Source organism: Chiroxiphia lanceolata, chromosome 8 (genome assembly GCF_009829145.1).
Source record: "Chiroxiphia lanceolata isolate bChiLan1 chromosome 8, bChiLan1.pri, whole genome shotgun sequence".
NCBI classification, from domain to species: Eukaryota; Metazoa; Chordata; class Aves; order Passeriformes; family Pipridae; genus Chiroxiphia; species Chiroxiphia lanceolata.
The window spans coordinates 30,922,990-30,941,696 of record NC_045644.1 but is presented as its reverse complement, the minus strand read 5'-3'; the positions used below and the strand labels follow the sequence as shown (position 1 = coordinate 30,941,696).

At 38.2% G+C, this 18,707-nt stretch overlaps 1 protein-coding gene across 2 annotated transcripts in view; it reads left to right on the top strand.

The window, feature by feature from the left end:
• The window catches only part of RHOBTB1 (Rho related BTB domain containing 1), a 52,352-nt gene that overhangs the window by 22,415 nt on the left and 11,230 nt on the right, over window positions 1-18,707 (top strand). For both annotated transcript variants that reach the window (XM_032694857.1, XM_032694858.1), the window contains 2 exons: window positions 5,996-6,197; window positions 6,541-6,644. In XM_032694857.1, coding sequence (XP_032550748.1) covers window positions 6,006-6,197; window positions 6,541-6,644 — 296 coding nt within the window. In that variant the 5' untranslated portion in view covers window positions 5,996-6,005. The remainder of the gene's footprint in view (window positions 1-5,995; window positions 6,198-6,540; window positions 6,645-18,707) is intronic.

Sequence of the window (18,707 nt, the reverse complement as noted above, 5' to 3'; positions counted from 1 at the left end):
GTAGAGCAAGTAGGTGATAAATTCCAGATTTAATCTTGAATTTCTTCCTCCTGAGTCAGTCTCTTCCTTTTCAGTCTTTCCATGGGCTTTAACTAATGGCTGTAGGGTAGTGCTGCTTCATCCTGGAAAAGAATCCAGCCTGATGTGCATCATGCCCACCTTTGTCCCCTGGTGACCTCGTGATCTGATCCCACCTTGAATCTTATTACGCTTTGTCACCTGCTGGTTCTTTGATGCTGACCAGGAATAGTTTTTCTTTTTAAACCAGTCTCCCCATCTGCCCTCCTGTGATTTAATAAAACACTAATACTAATGTATACCCTTGTTAAAACTGTTTTGTGATGGTCTTTCAGCAGCTGGTGTAGCTTATCTGTTACTTGATACCATGCTGTGATTTATTTCACAAATATACTTGGTGGAGCCCTAAGTTCAGTGATTAAATTGAACCAAACCACAAAATAGCCTTTTGCCCCTTAACCTTTCCCCAGATCAGAGCTGTGTGTGAATTCTGTGCTCTTGCACAAGTGACCACTAAGTCCCCCTGCTTTGTCCCCTGGTATAGATGTGTTAATCCATTAAGATTGTGAAACAACACATGGCAGGTTATATATTGAGAACAAACATTTCACATGCTCTTTCTGGCTCTTGTGGGTTTTGGTCCTTGCCAAGGTGCTGGTGCCTTGGGACTCTATAGTGTAAGATAGTGATTTCAGTGCCTGAAGAACTTGGCATTTTGCATCTCCTTTTCCAGTCTCCATGGTTGCTAGCAGTAATTTTGCAACTTGGGGATGGAGGTAAGGGTGTTGCATAGACTCATAAATTTTTTTTGTATTCTTTTTGATGTGTTATTTCCTAATGGCTCTCTGAAGGAGTCACTCCAAAACTATACTAAAAAATACATCTCTGGAATAGATTGAAATATGGAGTAGCTACAAATGCTCTTTCATATAGTTTCAGGGAGTGTGGGTTTTGGGGTAAATGTTGATGATCTTGTTAGCTTACTGGTGGCCTGAGTTTTTCAAATAGTTCCCACTCCCAGCATTCATATTAAGTCACATTGGATTTTGGTGTCTCTTTCCATTAGATTTCTCTAATAAACTTGTGACATTGTAATTGTGGTTGGCAACCCATGTGTTTAAAGGAGTTCCTGGTTTGCATGTTTAGTCAGATTACTTGAGATAGGTTGAATTTTTTTTTTTTCCATGGAATGTCTTACAGAAAAACTCTACTGAGCAGGAAGGGTTCTTACATGCTGTCATTCTGAACTTTCATCTGAAGAGTTTGCTCTTGACAACTAGGTAAAATGCTTTCTTGTTTTCGTTCTAAGGGGTGCTATCTCAGTCTTATGGGGCATATTTAAGTACATAGCTAAGAAGTAAATGGCTGCAGGATCACCTCATAATTACTGATTAATCACTCTTAGTGATTTGTTTGTGGTGTTTTGCTGAAGGGAAAAGGGATGATAATTACCTAGTACTCTTTGAAAAAAAAAATCTTGTTTTGTATATGCTAAGTGATGATTTAAAATATCTGGACATTTCAAAATGGATCCATAGGGGTGAATTCATGATCCTGCACAGGCAACTTGCTATTGGGTTTAGATCTTCGTCCTCTTTCTTTCTAGCAGAGAAAAATGCAATTATAGCTTTAAATATAATAAACTGCATTTGTAAAACAAGACAAGTTCATGGTTAATATCTGGTTATCTGCTGTGTACTAGTACACCTACTTTAATATAAAGAGTGAGATTGTGTGTGTCTGTTTAATTTTGTGTACCAGGGGACTAGATAATGAAGTGATATGCTTCATCTACAGATCTTTTGGAAAATTTCTGTAGAAAGGCAGTGTTTCATTATTGAGACTGACTGGCCTGCATGCTATGGCAACCAGAACTGTTTTTTAGTGATAATAATAACAACTCATTTAGCAATGCGGAAAAACTAAACAAAAAACCAAGCACCCTACAGCAATTTGAAGTGAAGCAAAATAGAAAGAAACCAGCAACCGTAACCATCTGCAAGCCATGGTTCAAAACACTAACCTTCTACTTCTTTGGAAATAAATCAGCTTTATTTGGAATATTTCTTAGGTGCTAATCAAGTGAAATTAATAAAATGGCTTTATGTTAGATCTTGAGTCTACTCACATCTCCTTATTTTTGGCTGTCTTTGTCTTCCCTTCCTCTGCAAACAGTCACAGGTAAGAATGTAAAAATGGAAACATCCTAAGAGATTTTTGAGATCCTGTGTTATTCTTATGGGTATCTTTTTTCATTTCCATCTGTCTGCTCATCTTTCTTTAGAACTGGATTAAGGAGCTGAATCTTGCCCTGCTTTCTTTTGGGAACAGCCATTTCTGATCAGATCTTTGCCTCAGTACGTTTCCTGCTGCCCCTCATTTGATGGCCCTTCTGTCTTTCTCTGGGCTTTTTGGTAGTGCCCTCTCTGAGACTGGTCATGCTTCCAGTAACTTTCCTCTGAGCTTTACCCTACTTTGTTTTGTTGGTAAACTAAACTATTGCAGGTTGTAAGTTGGTTTTAGCAAGTTTTGTAGTGGTGTTGGAATGTTATGCCTTTTTTTTTTTTTTTAATCTTTATATATGCTGGTTTGTTCTTGTCTAACCAGTTCAGTTTCTGTTCCAGTTTGCCTTCCCAGATTTTACCAGACTTTCAGAGCTCAAATCCAGTTGTTTCATTGTTGTTGATTTTTTATTTAAGTTTTGTAAATACATGTTTAGCATTTTAAATCAGTGTGATTATATAACAGGTTTTAGCACAAGCTTAACCTAGGGGCTACCTTAAAAAAACTGTGGCTGTATTTTTTAGATCTTGCACATATTCCTGGCTTTGATCATTTCAGTAGCCAGAAGGTTTCTGGCTACATTTGTAAGCATTTCATCAACTTGTTTTGCTAATTGTTTATACTGTAATTTGTTGTTAGCATCTGGTTTTATTTGAGTTGTCTAGATATTTGTCCAGGCTTCTGTCTGTCAGTCTCTTCAGGAGCTATTTCTGCTTTAATCCCTTCCTGGATACTAGTAAACAGTATTAAAATGATCCACATTTTTAACACATAGTTACACTTAAGAACTTTCCTTACCATACCCACAAAGCTCTAGTTTTGTTTTTATTCCCAGTTTATTTTAATCTCTGTCCTGTGCAGTATGGTCATGCTAAAAATATCTTCATTAAATTGCCATTGATCTACAGCAGTGCATTCGGGCATGCTGTGTCTGAGCCCTGTAATAACTTTGCTTTAATTAAGTTAATAAGTATATTGGAAAATTAAAAAAATCAAGAATTTCTAAATTTTTTCATGTGTTCCTTTTCTAGGACTCTCAGATAGCTGCATTGATTTAACTAGTTACTTTTATTTAGCTTTGCTTGTTAATTTTAAACTGGCCTCATTATCCTCTTGGAAATTTTTTTAAAAATTCCAGACTTTGTACTTAATACATATTTTGTGACTGACTGAAGCACATATTTGCAGAACTACCATTGAAGAACTTTTAAAGAATTTTTAAATCAAATTGTTATATTTAAAAACCTCAGCTAATTTGTGTAACAGCATTTTAATGGAATATTGGGTTGGAAGAAAAATTGATTTGGCATCTCTGCTTGGTAGTTTAAAACCAACCAGACACACTGGCTAGCCACGCTCCTTCATTTTGTTTTCTAGCCTTGTAAACATTTCCACATTCCATCTGTGATGTCTAGTCCATGCATGAATAAAATATGAAGTAATTTAATACCACATAATATGTCAGGAGGTTGCTGTTTATTCTCAGACTTGAAATGAAACTTTTTAAGATCCCATGCTGAAAGCTCTTGGGTTTTTGCTACTCATTCAGGGCCCTGCCTAAGAGGCAGAATGTCTCATTCTCTGTAATGTGGAAGAAACCATCTTGCTTTTGTACTGTAATTTATATAATGACTATATTCTTCACGAGGGTGCTGAGGAGGCAAGAGGAGTTAGCTCCCAGTTCTCTTCTCCTGTTTGGAATCACAGAGATGGTGCAGAGCACACAGGCCATCCCAGGTATCATCCCAGCTGCATCCCAGAAGCAGCTGTGGTTGGATCACAGACAGGCAACTGGAAGTCTCTGTACTGCTTTATCCCGAGACTGGTAACCTTTCAGGATGCAGGTTACAACTCAGATGAAGGGATAAAGGCAGTATCTCAGCAGCTTTGTGTCCCTATCAGTTCAAACCCCTGTGCCGACCCAGCAGGTTGGGATCACAAGGCCGTTGGGGTTTACATACTCTGTGTGTGTTTGAAACCCTGTTATTTGTTCTACATTTGGCAGATTGCAAAGTTCTAGTTGTGCAACCATGTACTTGTGCCAGGATGAAAGGTTTCTGTACTTGTGTTTCAGTCTAGTGAAGGATAACTCTAAAATGATTCTTATGTGCCGGTCTGTGCTGTAGCGTGTCCAGGAGCATTCAGTGTCTGTGACAACATGTCAGTGTGACACAGGAGTGGCATAAACTCACCCTTGCACCTTGCTGTCTGTGTCATCCCTAACTCCTCCATCCACATGTAAATCAAGATTACAACTGTACCTTAGCCATTATAGCTGTTAGCATGTGGCCCATACTCAACATTTTATCTAAATAGGTAACATCTCATTCTAACTCTGACTTTCATTTTCTTGGTTAAATAATGAAAGAATACAGTTAAAATTAGTGTTCGACTAGCTGTTACTAAACTTGCTTTTTCTTAAATCAGAACTTAGCTCTTCTGACAGTGAAAAATGGATACCAAAACAGCTTGTATCTGTTATTTTAAACAGCCTGACAGTTAATATATATTCTGTATTAATGTGTGAATGAGATGTAAATATTAAAAAAAGTATTAAAACGAATAATTTGTTTTCTTTATCTGTAGTGCTTTCTTCTCAGGAAAAGGGACACCATCATTCCAGATAATGACCTGTGTTTTGTCAATTAAATTGCTGTATGTTTTCTTGCTGAAATAATTATTAGGCAAGCCTTCATGAACATGTTTGTGACTTGCATTTTCCCTTTCCTCCTTCCTTGATTACAATTCCCTGGCAGAGACCAGATTGCTCAGCAGACTACCAGACATTAGAAAACCAAATTCAGATATATCAAACTATGATCCCACATATGCAAATGACAGACTGTAGTAAACATGTATGAGTTGATTTTAGTTTTTGAAATACCCATTTTTCCCAGCTTGCATTTATATCCAGGCATATGTTCAGTATGTTGCCATAGAATATTTAAGTAAATAGTTTCAATAATAACTTTCCATGAGGATAGTATCTTCAAAAAACTTCTTCTCTTCACTTTCCATTGTCATGTCAAAAAGAATTTTTAGGTGCATGCTTGTATTTGCAAGCTCCTGCTTGGCTCTTTGGTTTCATTTTAGTCCATGAACTGTACAAACTTCTGCTTGGAAAATTAGGAGTGTGGGATACATACAGGATATAACGGGAATTGTAGTTTGTAGAGAACAGTCTCTGGAGTCACCTTACAAGTCAGTTTTGTTGTGTGCTAAAGCCATCTGCGTGACTTGCTGTTACCAATATTGTTTGGACAGCCCTAAATCAAGTCCTGAATGGGTAGGATTGCGGAAAACAGGTTTTTACTGGTATCCTTCAGGTTAAACCAACTGATGTCCAGCCTTTTTTTTTCTTGGCATAAAAAGTATTAGCAAGAGGTAAGTTTGTGCTAGCTGTCCTTGTTTCACCAAGATCTATCTTCTGCAAACAGGCTCATGTTTACAGAAACCAAAGTGAAAATAGCATGTGAACAGCAAAAACCAACTGCGGTCAAAATAGTTGTGCATTTGCATAACTGGGCGGCATTTAAAGGGTTGGCCGGCTCACTTGGGTACAGTTTACTACAAGCTTTTCCTTAAGAGGTTGTCCTCTTTAGACACCTCTCAAAAGTGGAAGTAAAAGGCTCTGATTCTGAATAGCATTGTTTTCACACAGTAGTAGAAAACAAGTTTAACCGTCTTGTTACAGTTTTTGATAAATGGACATTGACATGGACTACGAAAGACCCAACGTTGAAACTATCAAGTGTGTGGTGGTTGGAGATAATGCAGTGGGAAAGACTCGTCTGATCTGTGCAAGAGCCTGCAACACAACCTTGACTCAGTATCAGCTGCTGGCAACTCATGTCCCAACTGTCTGGGCCATCGATCAGTACCGTGTCTGCCAAGAGGTAAGGATTGCAGGTGTACACAGTGTGGAGCACATGCTGTGAGCTGGGTATTATTTATTGGCAAGCCTTGCTCTGTCAGGATGCAGCAACGAGCTCACAAGTATTTTATGAGTGACCTCTGCTGCAGCCGTGGTTTGATACACCTCTCATTCTAAAGGAAATTTTTTATCAAACCTATTTTTAGGAAGGTGCATATTCTGCCTGTTTTCTGAAACACTACATTTGGTGAAAACTATATGGGATAGACTCTTGACCTAGTATGCTTTGGGCCTTCTTGTGGGGTTAATTAGAAATATGCTTGTTTGATGGAGGGAAAAAGAACGTTACGTGTACTCTGTTCTAGGTCCTCGAACGCTCAAGAGATGTTGTGGATGAAGTGAGTGTTTCTCTCAGGCTGTGGGATACATTTGGGGACCACCACAAAGACAGGCGCTTTGCTTACGGAAGGTAAATTGATCCAAGCAAAATTTTAAGAAGTACTTGCGGTAAAATTTTAGGGCAGAAATAAATTGCAAATCTGACTTTTGAAAAGGAAGGACTTAAAAACAATCATGGGTATTCATGTTCCTGCCCACTGCAAAGAGGATTATCCTCTGCAAGGATTAAAAAGATATAAAATTTTAAAAAGCAGCATAGTTTTAGTACGCTACATTTCCTTGAACAACCTGCTAAGCTCTGTCAACAACTGTTGTCCTATTTTGAATTTTAAAGAACATTCCCTAGAATAAGGTAGTAATTTTACAAAATTGAACATCAGCGTTCCCTGCCTGTATAAGCAGTGCATGATATAATTGCATAACAAACAACTAACAAGGAGAGATGTTGGGAAATATCACTCTTACACAATGAGATATTCATTTTATTAAAATCTGTGATGTTGAATGAGCAGATAACCTCTTGAGAGTAGAGCCAATTTCAGGAAAGGTGAGGCTCTTCCATATTTTCTTAATTAAAGCTGAGGAAAAGAAAGATATTTATAGAAGAAAAATCAAGTGTCTGCTGGTGAATGGATTAACCCTGGAAATTCTAAAAAAAAAAAAAAAAATCAAAAACTAATGAAATCTAGATTTTCCCAGCATAATTTACATATCTATAATTTTCATATATATAAATTATATAATTTATATATAATTTTTATGTCCATGTGTATTTGTGTGTATATATATATGTGTGTGTATATATATATATATATATATATAATGTGTATAAGTTCAGCATAGTTTCAACAAGGAACATAGCCAGCGATAGTCTTTCTGGTTTGTTTAATTAGATCTGACCTTGTGGCAGTACAGGCAACAGAACAGCCATATTAGGCAAACACTGAGCCGAAGATGGGTTTTGGACATTTATTTTCATAACTGACATTTGGGTGAGGTCTCAGTCCTCACACATTCTTTCACCTTGTTGAGCTTTTTCATAACCTTTTCATATCTGCTTCAGTCACTGCAGATGATCAGACTTTTACAGACAGAAACTTATTTTTTCCGGCTGGGAACGCCCTTTGTGGAGTGTCGGTCCCAGCTTTGTGTTCCATGTTGCCAAAATTTAGTCTTGCTGTTTTTCTTATCTCTCTGCTACCTGATGGCACAAGTGACTTTGAAGGAGGATGCTCTTTTCTATTCTCTATGCTCCAGAGGGTTCTGTAGATTGAATCCACCCATTAAATTTTCACACTGTAGAACTCTGTGTGATGGTTTGTGCAAACCCTCCTTTGTGTACAAGCACTGTGGTAGTTGATTTTTCACCTAGAATTTTCTATGAGGAGCTAAAGTAGCAACACATGTGGACTACACACCCTGTAGTATTTGTAAATCAGCTTTGTGAGAGAAGTTACTGACTTTAAGGTAGTATTGACCTTATATTTAATGCTACTCGAGAATGTGAATAGATACTGTTTTACCTTTTGGCAGCATATGCAGCCTGCATTGATAAATTTGGATGTAACTTATTGTTTCCACTAACTGTTCCACTTTGATGTGGCCTCCCGATATTCTGCAACAGATACTGTGTCACTGAGAAGATTACTAGAGATTAGGAGAGCACAATCAGGCATGTTCTGAACTCTGATCCCACGTTTACTGACAGGAAGGGAGAGGGAGGAAACAACATGCTTAGAGTCTAATCCTGCAAACGCCAAGGAGGACGTGAATAACTTGAGATCTCGTGGATTAAGCATATAAACACAGCGGTTCATTTGTGATGTTAGCAGAACTAAACTTGTGAAGAATGAGGTTTTCTATACCCTAATTAATTTATAAGGCTGTTCTGGAAACCTGCTATCCCGTTAGTGCTTTTCCTGCAAGTCTGTTAATGCAGAAAAGGATTAGAAACTCTAAAGAAACTACTTTACAGATAGAATTTCAGTTGTAAAATTTTGTGATCGTAAGCACTGATAGGTACTTTGTTTTGAAATGTACTAATGCTGCATTTTAAACAAACTTTAGTATTTTATCTGGTTTAGCATTTTAAAAAGAGTTTATCAATGTTGAATGTTCACATTTATAGAAATTTATTTTAAATCATCTCTGGACATTGAACTACAGTCTAGTCAGCTGTGTCAAATCTTACACTACAGTGAAAGGTGCGTTTTATGCCAAACTGCTCAAAATTACACCTACAAGGGCCCCATGTTTTGTTGTCTGAAGGATCATACAATAATATTATCCTTTGGTTCCATTCAAAAAATTTTGTGCATATGCCCCTTATGCATGGGAAGGTTTATTTCAGCAAACATTTAAGCAAGCCCTCTAATTGTCCTAAACATGGTGTAACAAGAACCAGCAGGTCATTAATTCACCTGCTACTCACTGGAAAAGTTTGCTTCATACAGCTTTAGAAAGTGTTACATAAATAGATTATGCTATAGATGACAGGTGAACAGTTAATAGAATGTGGAGCAAAGATAAATCCTTCTTAACTCTTTATTTTTCACAGATAGAAACATGAAAAGAGAATGACAAAAGGAATCTGTTTTCCACTATTTTTCTGTGACAGAGAGAAACATTTACATTCCACTGAGGATGGAATAGTTAATGTTTCTACTGCCATCCTTTAAAATGGCAGTGTGGAGAGTGAGATCAGCTTGCATTCTGCTGTGTGGTGTTTAGTTTAATAATGACAGTCCTCCGGGAGCTTTGGGAAACAGTTCCTGACAGCTTAAGGGAGTGAGGGGGATGTGGCTGGAGAGACTTGGGGAAATATTTGCTGCAGTTTTACAGCATGACATTTTTCCTCCCCCTTAAACTAAAGTGTGTGCTGTAGTTTTGGAAGTATCCCGTTCACTTCAGCTTAAGCAATATGCGAAGCCAAACAGTCATTTATTGACATTCTGCCATAAGGTTTTATTTGGTGCAAAATCACTCCAAAACCTTGTAAAATGACAATGTCTTTGTTATGATTAATGTATTGATTTCCAGCTCCCAGTCACCTCTTTGTTTATTAACAATCTCATCTCAGTGCTATGTAATTGTATTCTCTAAGCCTGCAGGTAAGGTCTGAACTTAATTTGAGGCCCATGTTGTTATTCTGTAGCAGTTTCTCTGGGAGGCATGTGTAAAGACAAGAAAACATCTTAATTTACATTTCAACTTGTCAGGATTCACTGTCCTCCATCCTCCTGTCCAATCTGGTTTTGAATGAAAGTGTCAACATATCATGTTCAAAATAATTCTAAAAGCTGGCTTGCACTCTTTTTTTTTTCCTTTTCCATCCTTTTATTTTTTTTTTTCCTTTTCCATCCTTTTATTTTTTTTTTCAGGTAAACATATTTGGCTAATTTGATAAATAGCCTGTGTATCCTGGGGTTTTTTTGCATGCAGCTCTAGTATGTGTAAACATGAGCACAAATCTACAAAGAGTTAATTCAGTCTCAATCAAATATTTATTCTCAATACCATGGATGGGATTCATCAGCTAATTCAACCAGGATGATTTATTGACTTGCAACTTAAATATGAGCTGTAGACCAAACAAAATCTGTTCATACAGCATGGACAGAAAACAGCTTTTTCCTCATGACTTACAAATATGAATGAGTCTTGCTGTAAGACTTCTGACAGAACCTCTTAAAATACGTGTAGAGTATTTCCTCTGTTGTGAATGGATTTCATAAGCCTTGTGGATGTTGTATGTACACAGAGGAACACAGGCATCCGACTTCTTCTGTGTGATTACAATTCCCTTAACCGGTTACTTCAATGTAATTGAATCCCTAAAAATACACCTTCAAAATGCTGCTGAAAATAGTCCATCAGAACAGGGGGTTTATCACTGATGTTTGAAGATTTCCACCAATCTCTTAAGGGTTGTTTTTGTTTTCTGTTTCTTTTTCTTAAAGGACAATGATGATGATATTTCTATTTTAAAAAAAAACCAAAACCAACAAAACAAAACCAAAAAAAAAAACCCGGTAGCTTTGATGTAAAGTGGTATTTGCATTCAGCAAGTTCAGTGAGATTAGGGCAAGGTGGAGGACTTCACAGAGTTACTGGGTTTGCCTTTAATTAGATCGATGACCTCTGTCACATGGCACCTGTCCCTAAGCTGAGACTGGGCCAGCAGCTCCCTTCCTTGGACCACGGAAGGTCTGAGGTTTCAAAAGTGCTTTGTGAATGAAAGGCCACACTTTCCCCTACAGTCTTGCTGTCCTTGTTTTTGTGTTATGATAATTCTCCACCTCACACATGCCCCACAAGCTATGGCATGGGTTGGAAGGGAGATGTGTCTCTACAGCAGCAGGACTTAACAGACAGAACAGTCTTTTTGCTTTGTTAGCAAAGGGTCAGCTGATGGGAATCCAGATTATTTTCAGATGTCTTTCACTTTGGCTGCTTCCTTTTGCTATTTTGCTGCCACAAAAAAACTGATATGCAGTATCTTCAAATCATCTTGAACTACCCAAATTTTTGAGCCTCCCCATCTATTTTTACAGTGGTTTATAAGCTACTCAGGTTCTTCATCAAGTCATCCTGAAGATCTGCTGGGAAAAAGCATTTTTTTATATATTTATGATTTTTTTTTGAGTATGGCGTAAGCCCAAGAAAGACTAGAATAAGCAGAGAGGCTCACAGAAACAACTTTCTCTAGTAACTTTATTCTGATATGGTGTGTGTGTATGCATTAGTATTTTCTTCTTTTGTTATCTACATTAACATCTGAGGCTTTTTTGCTCAATTAATGGGATAGTATATGCTTTATATAGTTAAACCAGTGAAATTAATGCAGATCTACCTTTCTTTGCTGCATCCCACCACGGTTCCACACTGTGAGTAGAAAGAGATTGTTATGGAATTTCTTTGTTCTTTAAAAAGGTATGTGCCAAATGACTGTTGGTGGGACCTGAGGCTCCACTCGATGTATTTGTAGTCTCTCTGGAGGAGGACACCTCTAATGCTTTAAGCCTTCCTTGACTGGAGTGAAAAAGTGTCGATTTTTATTTGCAGTATTGCATCACTTCCCATTTTGCCTTGCTTTCCTTACTCAGGGGCTGGGTGAAAAGAAGGCATTTGGGCTCTATCCTAAAAGGCTACAAGGCAACATTAAAATCTTTTGGAAATTATAAACCCGGGAAGTGACTTTCTGTCAAAATCTTGGTCTTAGTGAATTGTTTCTTTGTGAATAGGTGCTAGGTAGATTTCTTGTGCTGTTTTCTACTCCAGGGGTCTCAGGATCTCAGTCTGGGTTTCCTCATACATGTCAGACTATGGAAGACGCTCTGCACAACCAGTCATGACTGTTTTAAGCTGAGTTCTTCTCAATAACTTTGTGCCATCGACTTGCCAGATGGAATTTCTTGGTAGTTTAATTTAAATTAAAAAAGAGAAGGAAGCTGGTTTTGGTGATAGCCCAAAAAAAGCAAAATATATGAAAGTCCATATTTTCTCCACAGAGAAAATAGGCATCTAGCATCTCTTAATGTTCAGTTTCCATGTCTTGTGTGACCTCAGAAGTCACTCTCATACTGGATGCAAACCAAACCTTATCATTATTTCTTCCTATCTGCATTTTTACCTCCCTTTCTCCCTATATGCGTTCTTCAGCAGGACTTACAAGGAATTGTGCTTTTAATGAAATTTGAGAACTGGCTTTGGATCTTCCTCCTCCTTCTTTATTTTTTTTTTCTATTTCATCCTTACATCCCTCTGCTACCTTGAAATAATGTTTTTCTTCTAAATATACTGCTTCAAATGATGTTTTCACTAAATCTCTTCTTACTGCTTTTGAATTCAGCGTGTTTTTCTCATTGATCATTTTTTCCTGGAATTTTTTAGGGGATAAGACCAGGAGTAAAGAAATGGTTCTTTTCTTCTTTTGTTTATACTTCTACAGTATCTTTGATGAAAATTAGGTGGTTCTCTGTGGAAAGAGAACATGTAGTTCTCATCTGTAAGCGGCCTCTTTACAATAACCAAAAATAAGATCAGAATGCCCACCTTCCCTTGTGTTTCTGGTTTCTCCATCGTTTTATGAATTTATTTCTCATTATTTTGTTTTCTGACTGTTGTCTGGAGACAGCAGCTGATATATCTTACAAAAGCATTTTTATCTATATTCTTCTCAGTCCCTTTGTATAATATTGTGAGTTTTGGTGTTTGCCCTGAGTTGATCAGACATGTTCCGGCCAGCCCTGTGTCCTCTCTTACTCCAACATTTTCTTTCATCCTTCTCCATTGATCTCAAGCTTTATGTCTTACTTTTAAAAACCCCAACTTTGCACAGGATACACAGTATTTCAGCCTCAGTTAACCATGTCTAGATTTGTATTTATCATAGAATTTTGATTCCTCTATCAGAAATGCAGTAATCGAGATCTCTGCTCCAGGAAAGGGAAAAAGGGATGTATTGGTATGTTATGGTGAACATATATATACCTGATTCCAAAGACAGTTTTCCTGAATCTACTGGCAAAATTTGGCCTGGAATCATGCTGGGGTATCTTGCAGGCAGACAGTTTCAACTGCAAAGTTCTATTTGGCACCAAGATGGAATTTTTCATGTGTGAATATTGAACCAGAATTATGTGTGAATTTACTTCTTATAGTCAGCACTAAAATAAACCAAATTCCAAGACTGTGCAAGCAGACCTTAAATTACTTTTTTTTTCCTTTTGTTGCATAGTTCCACACAACTTTGCTATTCTTTTTATCATTATTGCTGATCAGGCATTTGTACCATAGGAGTAGCTCTTACAAGCTTCTGCAGTGGAAAACGAGGTATTTTAATCATCCTTTGTGATATCAAAACATTTTTTGACGTTTTCTGTAAATGCACCAATGTTTTCCCATGAGTACTTTAAAGAACACAGAAGAGATTTTAAAATGCTTAACATTTAAGAATGTTATATTGTTTGTAAGGAATGTATGGGAAAACTGCTTCCACTTTTGAAGCACAGTCTTGAAATATGCAATTTTCTTGAAGGTAGCTTTTTCTTCTTTTAATTGTTGTTGTTTCTTACTGAAAATAACATTACAAAAATTGTAGCAATAGACCTGCATGCGACTCACCACAACGTCTGGATGTATTTCAGGGCATTTTGACACATTACACCAGTGCTTAAGAAGCTTCACTGCTGTCGGTAAAGTATAGAACTAATTGATTCTCCTGCTCACATCCAGGGCACTGCATGGTCTTGCCCTGCCTTACCTGGATATCTTCAGTTCTTCACCTGCCAGGCACCCCCTGCATTTTAGTTTTTGTAGCCTCTCATATGAGTGTGTGCACATAAGTCCTGTGTTCTTGGGTCATTTTGTTATGCTCACCAGTCACTTAATGAGTTTCTTCTCATTTCATGTGATGGCTGCAACTGCATTTACTAAAAACTGAGTCCACTTAAAACATTATCAGCCTTGCTTATCTGCACAGTTTTGTTTTCAGCTCGGTGAGATGCCTGCATGAAAAGTGTTGTGTAACTGAGTTAATCTCTGTCTTCAAAATGTATCTGGACTGACATGGAGATGTAGCAGGGTTTTGTTCAGCCACAAATGAGATTCTCAAATTAATTCTTAGATGGCCTTCTGCTGCCTGAACCTGCTGAGTCTGAGAACTTGGGAGCTGGTACTTGCACTCAAGCTGCTGCCCTACCCAGTCTTTCCTTTCAGGTAGTTGAAGGACTATGCAGGTAGAGAGCAGAGGTAGCTCTTGTCAAATTCTGGTCTCAAGTTGAATAAGTTCAGCTGACCTCTGAGAAATCCTGGGAAAATTATGAGAAGTGTGTAGGGGGAAAAAAAATAAGGACAGAAGGAGTAAAATCAAAACTACTTTTTATTGATAAAGAAATGTCTAAGGTTTAGCTGTTCTGGTAAAGTCAAGAGGGTCTAACAATTTGGATGAACCTCTACCAAACTGTTTACTCTATAAAATTCTAATAGACTTCCTTACTTCAACCTTGCTTCTCAGAGAACGCTCATATCTAAAAATAGGGAAAAATAAAGCCTATAATAGGAAAAAGCCTCTGGGTTGTTTTTTTCCACCCTCCCCCCCCAAGTCTTTTCTTAGTGTTTGATTTGATTAAATATGTGCAACAGACTTCTTGTCAACCAAACTATAATTTGTCTATCCTTAAACTGACTCTGTCAGATTTGACTCTTGTTAAGCTCTCTAAAACAAGATATGTACTTTTGACTTGTCCTGTAGAAAGATGAGAATGTAGCATAGCAATACAGTTCGGTCTTCCTCCTTTTCCTCCTTCTCACTCCCTGCCTTGGTTTTCAGATCCCACACATCTCTTCTTCACATTCTGCATTCCTCACAGCTTTATTTCTTCCCCTTTCCAAACCCAACAGTATTATTCCATGGCTCTATGGCAAATGATATCCCTTACACATGACCAGCAATTCTTGCATGCAGGAGTTTTCCCCAGTAACTCATGAACTACAAACTAAAGGGAGCAACTTCTACCCGGGTAATGCAGAGTGTACATTTCAGAAGGCAGCCTTTCCCTTTAATGAGATATAAACCCATGTTAGTGTATCTCAGCCAGTTCATAACTCCAGATCCAGACTACAAAACATTAAACTTTTAAATACACTCGCCATGGTATATATCTCATTTACCATGGCTGTTTCCTTGAAGTTCTGTCTAAAATAAGATTAGTGAAGATGGAATATATGTAGCGGGTTTTGTTGAGAGTTAGATCTGCAATGTGATGTGTAGGTACATCTGCAGTGCATCTTGCACCACCTCTGGAGCACACATACCCTGCAAGCAGATGACTCTTTCAAAATCTCAGTCTCAAACTACTGCTGCGTTACACAAAACAGCTCTAATTAGAAAACATTAAACATCTACTTTCCCGCTGCTTCTAGTAGCATCGTCAGAAAGGCTTGTTACATAGCTCATACACTGCTTTTTCTCCCCTCACCTCATGGGTATTGTACTGATTGCACAGAAACTTCCAGACATTTAAAGTGGCTACCTGTGCTTGACTGCTGCTGAAGGCTGAGGCTGATAAAGTTGTTTTTGTCAGTGCTATACTGCTGCTTTTCAGCAGTGACTTGGATGCTCACTGTACATCGGATACAGTTTATAACTCACACACCAGGAGCTCACAGGGTGGCAGCACACCATGGGCCCATTCCTGCCAGAGATTTGGTTGTCTAGAGGGTTTCTTTTCATTCCCTGAAGTCTAAAAAGGGGTAGTTCCTTCCATCAGAAGTTCTTCTTACCCAAGTTTGGGGAAATATCACCAAGTGCATTGATGTAATATTTACCTTAGATAGATGGGTTGCTTCTCCAACCAGTGGTAAGATTCTTTCTTTGCCCACGGGAATCTCCTATGGGAAGGCCGTAGGTATGTTTAGACCAAGCTGGGTTGACTTCAGATGTGTATATTTTGCATTAAGAATTTTGCATTTCTATGACTCCAAGGGGAGCATTTCAGAGACACTTACGTTACTCTTACATTTTAATGTGAGACTCCAGTGCAGGAGGTGACAAACATGTTAGTGGTGGTTGATTTGCCTGCAGCTGAGAGAATCTGCTACTTTTGTGTAGATAACCTGCCAAGTCCCACACGTCTACATTGTATTCTTCCCTGTTTGGAGCCCCAGTGAGTAGAAAAAAACCCATTTTCTTCCATTGGTGATGCAGTATGTCACTGGTGGTTGATCACACACTAGAGCAAGTCACACAGAAATTTGGAGTTTTGGTGATACTTATGTTCAGAAGTTCAAATAATGAGAATAGATGATATGCAATTTTTTTCTGATAAGCCTATGAAAATGTAGAATATAAGAATGAAGCAGTTATGGATTTTCAATAGGTACCATGGAATCTACAAGACAGCGTATTGGATATCCAAGCTACTGTTTCTGTTTTCTGAGTTATTTGTAGTACTTATCTTTGTTTCTCATGATGCTTCAGTATCAAATAACAGTATATTCAATATATATATATTTATATATTTGTTTTATTTAACAAAGGTTAAATGCACACAGTGCATCTATTGCCGATCTCCATTGGATGGAACTCTTGGATGAATGTGATGCAGAAGTTATAAAGCATTTGCCAGAGGACTTTTTACAAGAGCACTTAGTGACAGGGCAAGGGGGAATGGCTTTAAACTGAAAGTGGTTTAGATTAGATATTAGAATGAAAATCTTCCCTGTGAGGGTTGTGAGGCCCTGGCACAGGTTGCCCAGAGAAGTTGTGGCTGCCCCATCCCTGGAGTTGTTCAAGGCTGGGTTGGATGGGGCTCTGAGCAACCTGGGATTGTGGAAGGTGTCCCTGCCCATGGCAGGGGCTCAAAATGAGGTGGTGTTTAAAATCTTTCCCAACCAAACTGTTCTATAATTCTATAAAGCACTTTTTGGTATTCAAATTTATGGAAATGTTTCTTGAACTGTTCCTGAATTTTACTGGGAAATGACTATGAAGTTTTGTTTTTAGAATCAGTGCAGCTTGTAGTTGTGAATATATTGCTGTAGAGAGAAAGAAGAAAACAGAAGTAAACCTGATTCACCCTTTCTCGTTCTCCAGGTAACCAACACAAAGAGTAACTGCACAAAAATGGCAATAAATTAGGCAATCTTTAAAAATTATATCCTTTTACATTCCCTAAGAATATTAAAATAACATTGGTAAATTTTTAATGTTTGGGAAATATTAATGCTTTATTTTAACCTGACAGGTTCTGGCTTTTATGAACAAATGTCAAACCAAGCTTTGTACTGCGATGTTAGCAAGTTGTAAATGTGCCTTTGACATTAAAAGGAATTGTAGGTATTTCAATTAAAGTTTCCAAATGACATTTTTCCCCAAGTGTTCACGGTTCTGTGTAGACAGTTAATCTTCCTCATATATTTCTGTCTCCAGTTTGTACTAAGAGTGCACGTATGACTTGAATGAAAACTTAATTTATTATATTAGAGTCTCTGTATTTTGTGAGCTACCAGACCCAGCTGTGGTGCTGGTTTAGGGTGTGAACCCTGCCACTGCCCAGTGATTTCCCATCTATCCTGTTTATGGCACAGAACCATTAGTCTCTCTCTGTTCAGTACAGAACTGTCAGGAATCTTCATTTTATGGGGAAGTCCAGGTTTTAATGCAGGATAAATAATGTGCAAGTCACATTTTTTACCTCTTTTTTTTCTGTTTTTCTCTTCTTTCAGAAGACGGATGAGAATGTTCTGTTAGTGCAGTGCTAGTGTGTTGTGAGTTTTGGGTAAAGAACTGAGCTTTCCCCCAGCCCTGTCTTACGGTCTCCCAAGGAAGGTCAGCGGCAATGAGTTCCTCAGGAATCACATGGAGCTTGGAGAGAAAAACATGAGACTTCCTTGGCAAGGGCTGTAACACATGCAGGGGCCAGTCTACTGGATAGTCTGGGCCAGCCCTGTCCAGGGAGCAGATCCTCCCTGGCTCTCTCAGGAGCCAGATCCATGCCCAGCCCAGCACTGGCCTGGCTGGGAACGCCTGCTGGAGCTCTGCTTCGTTTTGGTTTTCTGAGGGATGTGATGTGTGTCCTGTGGCTTGTAAAGTCAGGAGGCTTGGATACTTGTGACTGCAATTACTCAGCTTAAGTATTAATTTCTGAAGGACACAAGACAGGCTGTCCCTCTAAGATGCTTAGTTACAGTGAGGAGCAGCCAGGCAGCCAACGCTTGCTGCTCCAGCAGTCGTGATGGTCTTGAATTAAACAACAATTGACCAGATTAGAATACATGTAACACAGATTTTTTTTTTTTTTTTTTTTGTATCTTAGCTGTACACTGATTTCTCTTTCTGGGAGCTGAGCTAAAGTCTGCTGTAAGATTTTACTCTTACGTGACCTTGAATAGAGCAGGTTTGAATTTACAGGGTGTTTGCCTCAGCTATGTAGCAAACCAGTGTATGAACTGTGTTTTACTATTTGCTAGATAACTTTCCAGTTTGAAAAGGCCTTGTTCCTAGATATAACAGAAGTGTTGCAGCTTATATAAGAGAGAAATTCGGAGCAGGAGCATTTCTCTTGCATTAGATTTATGCTCACAGCAGTACCCGTATTGTATATGCAGCTATCTTTAGAAATAGTCTTGC